At 34.8% G+C, this 11,399-nt stretch overlaps 1 protein-coding gene across 2 annotated transcripts; it reads right to left on the bottom strand.

Moving 5' to 3' along the window:
* Positions 1-6,899: 6,899 nt before the first annotated feature.
* Positions 6,900-9,938, bottom strand: LOC118810672 (ladderlectin-like). Of its 2 annotated transcripts, XM_036574625.1 has the most exons (8): positions 9,810-9,937; positions 9,176-9,271; positions 8,902-8,949; positions 8,436-8,483; positions 8,248-8,339; positions 7,845-7,970; positions 7,664-7,763; positions 6,900-7,154 (listed from the first exon to the last, which is right to left on the bottom strand). In XM_036574625.1, exons 2-8 carry the CDS (start codon positions 9,234-9,236, stop codon positions 7,087-7,089), a joined length of 543 nt encoding a protein of 180 aa, XP_036430518.1. In that variant the 5' UTR covers positions 9,237-9,271; positions 9,810-9,937; the 3' UTR covers positions 6,900-7,086. The 2 variants fall into 2 exon arrangements, with proteins under 2 accessions (XP_036430518.1, XP_036430519.1); XM_036574626.1 differs by lacking the exon at positions 8,436-8,483 and having other exon boundaries at positions 9,810-9,938.
* Positions 9,939-11,399: the final 1,461 nt, after the last annotated feature.

Genomic DNA, 11,399 nt, shown 5'->3' with positions numbered 1-11,399 from the left:
TTGCTGGGATAGACTGTACCTGAACGGTTTTGATTTAATACAGGTTAAAAAGAGTTGACTAATCACTGCTTTCTGTTTTTAATAGACATTTCACATATTCTCCCAACTTCTTTGGAACTGGGTTTGTTATACAGTGCACATGGATTTAGATAGTAAGTAAATTCATCATATGTCTCCACTTATCGGGACTTTACATGTTATAAATCCTTATGTAAAAATCATTGATATCTTAGAAAAAATATGTACATTAACTACTGAAGAATCTTTAAATGATAATCTAACTGTTTAAATTGAGTAAAAAGATTATCACTAGTGACAGAGGTTTTTTATGTACAGTTTACTGGAATGCACATAAATGTTGGCTGATAGTTATTAGATAACATTTGACCTGTTTTATAAACCTTTGAACACTGTTAATAATTATACCTCTATAAGCACATAATATACCATGAAACATATTGTATGTCTGTTTGTACTTGTTACATAATCAAAATCAGACAGTTTCCTGGTACAAAGAGTGCAACTGATGGGAAATTGTGGTGTACAAAGAACAGTGTGAACCTCACTCATCAGATTACTCTCAACCTGTGAAAGACATTTCACCTGACATCTAGTGGCAAGTAGTTTGTCTGTCTTTCTCACTGACACTGAAATGAGTTTATTCTAACTAAACCCATTTAAGCCCAGTGTTTTCCTGTGCACTTTGATGTGCTACAAGTGACTCTTTTAAACATAATCAACATTTATTGATTGTGTATTAAACTCTGAATGTTTGTGCATTTTAAAGAAAATTGAATTTGAATGTCTGGGAACTTTAGTTGTTTGTAAGTAAATAGTTTGTAAAAGCACAAGCACCATTACAACAACAATCAAGATATAGTGGCAAGCGAAAGTTTCGACACCCCGATCAAATTTGCCACTGTGAATAGTTAAGTGAGTAGAAGATGAACTGATTTTCAAAAGGCACAAAGTTAAAGATGAAACATTCTTTTTAACATTTTAAGCAAGATTAGTGTATTATTTTTGTTTTATACATTTTTAGAGTAAAAAGAAGCACCATGCACATGTTTTTTGTAGTTTTTAAGCAAGATTACTTTTTTAATTTCCATCTTTCCATCCATCCATCCATCCATCCATCCATCCATCCATCCATAGTCTAAGCTGCTTATCCTTCTGAGTCACGGAGGATGCTGGAGCCTATCTCAACATTCATTGGGCGGAAGGCAGAAAACACCCTGGACAGGCTGGCAATCTATGACAGGGCAGACACACTGACAGACATACATATTCACACATACATTCACACCTAGGGGCAATTTAGATAGATATAAATTAGGCAGAAATAGAAAAATAGACATAAATTAAGAAAACTATGAGAGAGTAGGAATAAAAGTATATCTGTTGCATATTTACATAGCATAAAAGACAGATTTGTTGTATTTATATGAGAGCAGGTATTGCACTAATTGGTATGAGGTAGGCTACCAAGCATAACTATGAGTATCAGCAGTGTTTACAGTCTAAAGTGTATAGTGAAAGTGTGATTACAGCAGAGAGGTGATAAAGTGATGTGGCTAAGCACAGTTCAGGCAGCAGGAGATCAGCACCCTCTCTGCAGTGAGGAGGCTCACTGTAGAGCTTTATAGCAGTGGGTTTAGGATCTCCAATTGGCCTGACTGTCTTTGGACTGTGGGAGGAAACCCACACAGACACAGGGAGAACATGCAAACTCCACACAGAAAGGACCCTGGTTGCCCAGCTTGGGAACTGAACCCAGGGCCTTCTTGCTGTGAGGCATAAATGTAAATATGTCCTAAAGTCTGAAAATCAGTGCGCAACCTTAAGAATAGCCACTACTGAAACACATATTGCCAAATCAAGTAAATCTTTTGTGTTTTCATAAAAATATTATGATTTTATTTTGTACAACTGTTTAAAGCTGTTTGCTAGTCATTCTGGTTAATAACAAACAGAATGTTCAGTCATTTGTTTTAAAAAAATAAACATAATTAAAGTAAAATGTGTTTTCAACTCTGACTCTGAACCAAATCAGTAGAATGATCCTTGTATGAACTAAATTGAAAACTTTATTATACAAATAATGCTAGTGATGCATTTATATGAGGTGAAGAATATTAATATGAATATTAAGAATAATAACCATTAAAACGTTATTATTACGTTATTATAATGTGATGTTCTTGCTTATTGCTTTATTTTGCTAAGTCACTGACAAAGTGAGAAAGTGAGACAAACTTGTTGCTAGGTATCAGGTCAAAGAGTAATCTGATGACTGAGGTTCACATTATTCTCTACACACCACAATATCCCATTAAATGCATTCTTTTCACAGGAAACAGTCTGATTTTGATTGGGCAACAACTACAACTAGGCTCTGCAGATAACACAACACAAAAGACTGTTTTATTGTTATATTACAGGAAACTGTTTTTGAGGTCTAATTATTAACAGTAGTCAACGGTTAATTAAACAGGTCAAGTGCTGTGTGTAAGCCGTATAAAAAACAGCTTAGTACTTAATTCACACATTCACTCAAAGATGTAAATGATAGAAATGATTAAACAGTTATTTTTATATAATGCTTCATAACATTTACATTCCCAGTATGTAGAGACATATGTCTGTATCTGTCTGTACATATTATGTTGTATTATTTAATGAGCAATTTGGCATTTTAATGTCCAAATGTTAACCTTTCCATGTTCTGCGCAAAGTGCTTTCACCTCATTTTAAATGATGGTGAACAGAGTGTAATGATGACTTTGTATCTGCTGTGAGAAACTTGACTAAACTTGAGTGAAATAAAAAACAAGATAATAATAAGTTTTGCCATTCATCATTTAATGAGAGCAGTAAGAGGTAATGTTTTAATGTGAAAGCACTAAAGCAACAGCAGTGTTTAATTCCCCTCTACACACTAAAGTTTCCTGCTACTGAATGTTCTTCATACTGTACTGTAGAGGTAACACATGTAACCTGGTTGTCTTTCCTGATTTATTAAGCCAGGTCCAAACACAGATTATTTTATCACTTTGTTTCATCACTTTTCCTTTATGCTTTTATGCTTAATAATAATTTGAGGACTGAAGAAACAAACTGATCAAGTTTTAAAAGGGATGTTTTTTGCTGTTCTTTAGTTATAAAATACATCAGCTGTGTGACAATACAAGGCCTTCTTTGTCATATTTTGCACTTCATTATGTGCCACAAGTTTTAAAAGGGAGACAGGCAGGCCAGTTTAGCACTCATACTCTACCCAGCTCTTACTCAGTCATGATGTTGGAACACGTGCAGAATGTATCTCGGCATTGTCATGTCGAAAAAAGTACAGACGTCCCCAGTTGTGGTATTTGACTTTACTTTTTACGCACAGAGCTTTTTCCAAATTCCCTGAATCTTTTGAAGATGTTATGTATTATGCACTGTAGAGCATGAAATACCTAAAATCCTACAATTGGTTGCTGAAGAACAATTGTAAGCTGTTTATTTGCAAAAAACACTGAAATTGAAAGGATAAAACATTAAATGTCTAATTTTTATACTGCTTTTGTTTAAGTATAGATCAAAGTGAGGTTACAAATCAACACTTTTTATTTTCATTTGCATTTCACATACTGTCTTAACTTTTTTTGGATTTTAGTTTGTGCATAGATGCTATATATTGTGTATAGATATCTTATGGGATATTACATTAATCCAGGGAATGGAAAGGTGTAGAAGGTGCTTTACAAGGGGGATGTTTTTTGTCATTTTGTTTGACTGGGTGGATGGCAGGCATTCCCTCCTACCCCTCTGCTCTTTTTATGATGGTTGTAATCTAAAAGCAGCGTGTAAAGTCAGTGATAACATTGTAGAGGATATGGCATAATAAACTCTGCTGTCTAGTCAGCAGATAAAGAAATACTGATTTACTGGTGAGCCTGTGCAAATATTAAGATTTAAGTATAAATGCCCAATTTAGACTAACATCAACAGATCTGCAAGATAAAGGCTTTAATTCACAGATAATAGTTCATTATTTCGTTACTCTTCACTTGTAAGTTAATGCCTATTGACTACTTTTAATCTCCCTAGTGTTTTAACCTGATAGACTAAAATACTAAAATTGTTTTTGTCAACTCAGCACTTTTTTAATGCAAATGTTCAATGCCGATAAGTCAAATCTGTGGAAGATTTACTTGAAATGTTATTATTGCTGTATTGGTCATCTTGTGAATCGTCCATCTTTAAACTAAATGCATTTTATCAATGCATGTGATTGTGCCATACATTACAGTCATTACAGCAGCTGAACCTGCATGACAGTGGAGCGTGACAGTGTGATGTGTGCTCCTTTATGTAATGAACAAATTAATGATAAATGAAAGTTAATGACCTATATTTCCATCATAAAACAATAAAAAATCTCTTTCCCGTCCACGTTTGTGCTTGTAGTCATCTTATATAAATGTTCTACATGATCACATCAAATCATTTTGAAAAAATGTGTTTAAAAAAATTAAGTATATTTCCAATATCATTATTGGAGAAAACACATGACAAATCAATATTTGATTAACTTGGAAAATATGGGGAAAGTTTTTTTTCTCAGAAAGTGAACAAAACACTTATTTCATCACAACTTCCCTTCACTCAAAACAAACTGTAAAATAAAAAATACTTTTAAAACATTCTTTCATTTGTGGAGAAAGAAAACATCCTGAAAAAGTAAACATTGTTTGGCCCAGTGTCACAATTCCAGCGACTGTAGTGAAGCACTAGAGGGAGTTAAATTTTCACTCGCCTGACTGTGAGTGAAATACTATAATACACAAACCAGCAATGACTAGTCAACATACAGCTCAACATACAGTACAGTTTCTCAAAACAGTTGTTGATTGTTAAATAACACTAGTACTAGTTCTCTCTCAATCACGCTCACTTTAGAGCTACTCTTCAAGTAATCCGTCTCATTAGTCAGCTAGCCGAACAGGATAAAGATGGAGAAGTTCGTGCAGTGTTAAAACTGAGTACTGTAATTCTGAGTTCTGTGTTAGTTCTATATAAGTATACAAAACTGGCTAGGAGTGTTGGACAGAGAGCTGTCAATCAAACTGCTGATTAGCCACGCCCACAGAATTCTCAGATATGCCTGATCAGCGATTTTAAGTTGTGTTTTATCATACTTATTTCTAATATTTTTCATTCAGGCTTTGCAGAATGTTTAGTATAACACTCAAGTTTAGTATCATGCAAACATTTTTACTATTTCATAAGAGTGGTGGTGCAACATCTTCAAAAGTGGTGTTAAGAAAAAAACTCAACTTGATGAATGACAAAATGCAACTAGGCCACTGGTTCTAACTAATACTGTCTTTCATGTCTCTATAACCTATTTATAAACAGTTTCAGTGTTTGTATTTCTTTGTGTTCAGCCTCAGATAGCAAACATTGCAAGCTAACATCTTTGAAAAACATCAGGCTGTTTTCACACCCAGTTCATTTTCTAAGGTCTGCACCACAGTTTGGGTTTTTTGTGATATTGTATCTTTTTAATTTGGTTCAGTTGTTTTCACCCTGCAAAGGCTAAAGTGTACCATGTGGGTGTTCGGTTATTGGTCAGAAATGGTGCAGGCATGTAAACGTTCTGTTACTCTTACATTTGCCAACATCAAAATAGAAATTAGAAGCACTTTATGTTTCACAAACAAAGCAAAAATAATAACTCTACTTGACATCTGCTTCTTTATGATTGGTTTATCAATTACAATATAACCAATCTTGTAACTGATACTTACTGATGATCTCTTTGCTATTATTTTATTGCTAGTTTGGAGTTATTAACAGCAGTTCATGCTGCAGGAATGATGTGAGTGTTTGTAAAAGGTAAATTGTTAAAACAGGCAGATTATCTCAAGATCATTTTCATGGGATTATTATCTTGGGATAATTGTCTCGAGATATATAGAGAAAACTTGAATATTCCCTAATCCGCCCTGTAGATGACACCAATATGCCTTTCAGGCAGCATTCCATTCACTAATATCTCTTCAAGCCCACTGTCCATTTTTCAGTGGTGCGGAAGTTGTGTATCCGTGACTGAAAGTATTCTAATGAAAATTGCCCACTATAGCACTTTATTTCAGTTCTCACCAACAGATATGATTACATTATATCACAGCACCACTAGACACGTTTTAAAACTCAACAGACTGTTTCAGAGGGGTTTCCTGAACCAATATCAGTGTGACTTCAATATCAGTTTTAATCAGAACACCCCAACATAGGAGTTAAAGCTGAATCTAGCGTCCAGAGTGGGTATAACACCCTTACATTTTCCTGAGAACAGTAGGCCTCATTCACCAACCGTTCTTAAGAAGAAATTTCTTCTAAAAAGAGTTTTCAGGAAGATTCTGTCAGGCACCAATGTTTTTTTTAATGTGGGATTTGCTCTTAGGTAAGAGCAGAATGTACACACACTCAAGCACAAAGGTCTGAACAGTTCTGCGCTTTAAGAACGTTGTGAATCTGACATAGACTTTTTCTTGGGACCTTTTTCAAGAACAAAACAAAGAAAAGATTTAGGAAGACATTTATTGATGAGGCCCTTTATCTTTACATAATTATCCCAAAACATTTGTCTTCAGACAGTTATACTACGAAAACATATAAAGATAATTATGTCAATGTAATCTCAGGTCATTTCTAAGACAAGTGTGTTTTTTGCCCATTACAGACAACCCATATCCTTTTTTTGTGTCGTCTCTATAAGTCAGCTCCCTGTGCAGTTTAGGGATAGCAGAGATTTTTTTTTGATGCAAGCATCCTGAATTTAGGAAAAAGTGGCGTGGCATCACCCCAGTACTTTAAAAAGCAAAACACATGAATGCTTTTAGGGGTCCAGTGAACAGTAAAGACATTTATTAAGAACAAAATACTATTCAAGTACAAAATATTAAAATATTGACAGTAATACAAACATAGCTGTAATTATTAATGCAGTCTAGAATTACATAACATTATTCTGTGTTATTTGAGAAAATACATCTGTTCATGTTCTAAAGTTTCATTATTGGTGTTAGTTGTTTAGCACTGTGGGATCCTGACACAGAAAAATCCCAGAGTGGTTGCACAGTTTGTGTTTGCCCAACCAGCTGTAAAAAGAGAAAAAAAAGATTTGCACTAAATGTCTGTTCCCTGTTTCATACTTTACTGTATGAATTCCTGCTATAGCAGTTATTAAATATAAAAAAACATCAATATGATCAAGAGATCCAGTTGATGAATATGAATTAACTGGTTCAAAACAAGCTAGTAACCCGTGATGTATAATACTGTTTATCATAACCTTTAAGGGTGTGGCAATGTTTATTTTCAACTGTACTAAAATAATAAAATTGCAAATATTCTTTATTGCAGTGAAAACACACACTTGGGATAACAAATTCTAAATGATATTGTTAATGTTTATAACTTGTCACCTATAGTACCATTACTAATACATCGTAAAGAAATAAAAAGTTAGAACTTTATTATGAAGTCATTAATAAAATGTATTTTAACTATTTTATTAACATCATAAGACCTCAAATGTTTCAATAATATATCTGAAGCAGGTAAATCAAAGTGCTGCTTTTACAGCTGATGTGGTGAAGGTTCTTACCGCGTGCCTGCAGGTAAGCGCAGGGGTTGCTGGACACACTGCTCAGTGACTGCCAGTTACTGTAATAGAATCCTGCCCTGTCAATCCACATCCATGTGTTCTGGAGAGAAAAGACTGTGTTACACTAAAGCCAGTATTACAGCTGCATGTGCAGTTAAACACTAACTTCATAAATCATCACCTGGAAGTTGAAGGCACCAATCCATGCAGATGTCTGGCCTCCGAGGTCAGCCAGATTCTGCAGGAACTGATACTCAGCTGGACTCTGGACAGATGCTAGACTACCCTGCTGACTGACACAGTGGTTCTGGAGAGAGAGAGAGAGAGAGAGAGAGAGAGAGAGAGAAGAGAGAGAGAGAGAGAGAGAGAGAGAGAGAGAGAAAGAGAGAGAGAGAGAGAGAGAGAGAGAGAGAGAGAGAGAGAGAGAGAGAGAGAGCACTCAGCTAATCAGGATCTCTCACTGAATGATATTTTGATATAGACTTTTATTTTTCCCTCCCGTCAACTCTGTGGTGAAACTGGCCCAGATGCAGATCTATCACTGCACTCATGGAGGCTGGAACTGAGACTACAACACACTTTACCTCTGCGTTGAGCCAGGACATTCGAGACTTGACCAGCAGAAAACAGCGGGAGCCGTGCCTGAACCAACCAGCAGGACACTGGACAAAAGTAGCTGTGAAAGACAGTATAATCACTGTTAAGCATTACCCATTGTTAGGAAACCACAGGTTATCAGAGAACTTTGAAGGACAGAGTCATTTTCCATTACCTATATCTGCAACCTCAGCTGTGTTCTCAACTACAGGCTCAAATTCAGCTAGGAGAAAAGTACAATTATAAGCATGTGTTGTTCACTTAAAATCAAAGTAATGTTTACAGCTCAGAGTTGAAAATATTTAAATAATAATTATAAATTCTGATTTTATTTATTGTTGTATTCTACCTGTTCTACTTATTAAGCACATAGATCTACTTTGTGTTTGTGCGTATATATAGACATTATTCCTTAATCAAATAAAAATACATGATAATGCTCTTACAAGAGTAATGCACATTAAAGACATTTTAATAAATATAGAGGCATCATATTCTAAAGTAAAAATACAGTGTCTCAAGCTTTACATTTAAAAATAGACGTTAACTCATTACTAAAATCTCAGACATAAAAAAGAGAGGACAGACTGCTTGAATCACTGTTGCTTGAAAAATCAATATAGTGAAGTCCAGAAACAAACCTGGAGCAGGGTCCGGTTGCTGGTCATTAATGGACTCAACAGCTTCATCTACATCAAGAGAGAGAATAAATCAGAAGCATTGAGCTTCTTCTGTTGTAGCACTCATCCTTAGTCACATACAAATGGGGCCACAACACTATATTTCATGATTTTCTTGCTGCTGATCACAAACTGGTGCTTTGAATCAGGGCTTTTGGATCAGAGAAGACACTGAACATGGTGTTATATTATAAAAACATTCTATGAGTTGGTTTAAATGTGAAGTGATACTCACCAACTGGAGCTCCGTAACTAAAGCTGACACAAAAAAGACACAGCAGAACCAAAGTGTTCATGGTGATGGTGATGCTGATGAAGAAGGCAGTCTTGTCTGAAAGAGAAAAGAAAGAAAGAAAAAGGTAAGTTGAGATTATTGCTCAGTTTGTTTTCTCAGTCATGCATAATTCACAACATAACAAACAGAGCAACAGTGACTGAAACCTTTCCTAAATCTGCTACAGAGACTCCAGACTCTTTTTATTTGTACTGAATTAGTAAGTAAATATGATGTCAAATATATTACTTTGCATAAGACTCTGCAACCTAGTATCAGAAAGAGAACTAAAAAAAAAACAGTTGGAGTAAATCAGGTTAAAGACTTTAACACCTTAAATGGTCATGGCTCGCTGACGGCCGCAAAGTCTTATTACACACTTCTATAACCTAATAATACATCAGACAGTTTGCATTGAAGTCCTTGTAGCTGCGGAATAATAAGCCATAGTATATAATAAGCCTGGGATTTAAAGGGGTTAAAGACACAAAAGAGTCAGTAAAAAGATGAAAGGTAATATCACATATAAAGTTGAAAAACGAAAAGCAGATAATAAAACTTAAAACTGAAAAGAAAAGAAATAATGAACACTGACATGTGAATCAACCTGTGAGTCTTGCAGATCTGTGCTGACAGTTTGAGATGTGCAGAGTTTTATACTCTCTAAACCCCCATAATATCCAGGAAACACTTTCACTTTTATTTTTTGGGTCATTGATCAGGTAAATCTGCTGACTAAGAGACATAGTTTATCATATCATGCCCCACAGTATTATCACTTCATTCACCCAACCTGCTAGATTGTGACCATCATAAAAAAGTCTTCCTTAGACCTAAATTGGCACTCATGATCACAGTTTACTGAAAATGTGATGATGTAAAACCTGACATAATCGTTGATGAGAAGTAATAAAGATGTTCACCTGTGAAACTGATGTTGTGAAAGACTTCATCCATTTTCTCATTACGGGAATGAACTACAGGGAAAAGAGGCACATAAGTCATAAGTAAAACACAATAGCAGAGTGACTGGAGTCAACACTGTAATTCTATCTGTATTCTCAAACCACATTAGAGCACAGACACTGAAGTCGAGTCCGATGTTATGATATGGATATATGGAACACATATAATTAATGCCAAATAAACCAAATAAGTTTGTAGTGGTATTTCCAGAAAAACACAGCCGTTTTAAACAAATTGTCCATGTACTGAATTCCTGATGCTTCTAGTTTCTTTATCTAGTGTTTCCCCATATCTTAAAATGATCTGTGTTTGGACCTGGCTTAACAATTCAGGAAAGTTCATGTGTTACATCTACAGTACAGTATGAAGAACATTCAGTAGCAGAAAACTTTATTGTGCACAGGGGAAAAAAAGACTGAGTTTGTGTTGCTTTATTGCATTTATATTGAAAAATTAACTTTAACTTTTCTTGTCAAATGATGAATAGCAAAACTTATTATGAATAGCAAATTAACAAATAAGATTGAAAAAAGATTTTTTAAAATCCCAGCTAGTCATATTTTTATGGTTTTTGAGTCACATCCAATCCTCAAAACAGCAAGTACGTCTTAGTAGAGTCTATTCTGGGCTTTTCAAGTTTGACCCAAGTTTAGTCAGGTTTCTCACAGCAGACTTCAAAGTTCAAAGTATTTATTTGGGTTGAATAAAACTATGTAATTTACTTGTTACCACATTATCATTTTATAGGTTGAATGAACAAGCCAATTTTTAGAATGTCGGTAAAATGGAAATAAAAACAGAAAGCAGTGGTTTGTAAATGTACCTTGACCTGTATTTAAATGAAACCAATACAAAAATAAGATATTTAATGTTTTGTCTAATCAACTTCATTGTTTTTTGTACATAAACACTCATTCTGAAATTGACATCTGCAACACATTCCAAAAAAGTTGTGACTGAGGCAATTTAAGACCAGGAATAGTATTTTTGAGTGATGATGTGCTCATGCTTGTGTATGAAAGGAAGATCCAGGAAAGGCCTATACCTTTATCAGCCAGGATGGTTCAGTTTTTCCACTGCATCAGCAAATAGTCCAACTGTTTACAAACGTTTCTCAATGAACATTTGCAAGGATTTTAGGTATTGCTTCCTCAACAGTGCAGAAAACTGTCAAAAGATTTATTCATACAGCTCCAAAACTGAAGACTTATAACTGAAA

The sequence above is a fragment of the Colossoma macropomum genome, unplaced genomic scaffold (assembly GCF_904425465.1).
Source record: "Colossoma macropomum unplaced genomic scaffold, Colossoma_macropomum, whole genome shotgun sequence".
Taxonomy (NCBI): domain Eukaryota; kingdom Metazoa; phylum Chordata; class Actinopteri; order Characiformes; family Serrasalmidae; genus Colossoma; species Colossoma macropomum.
The sequence above is the reverse complement of the archived record's forward strand: the minus strand, read 5'-3'. Positions and strand labels throughout refer to the sequence as shown.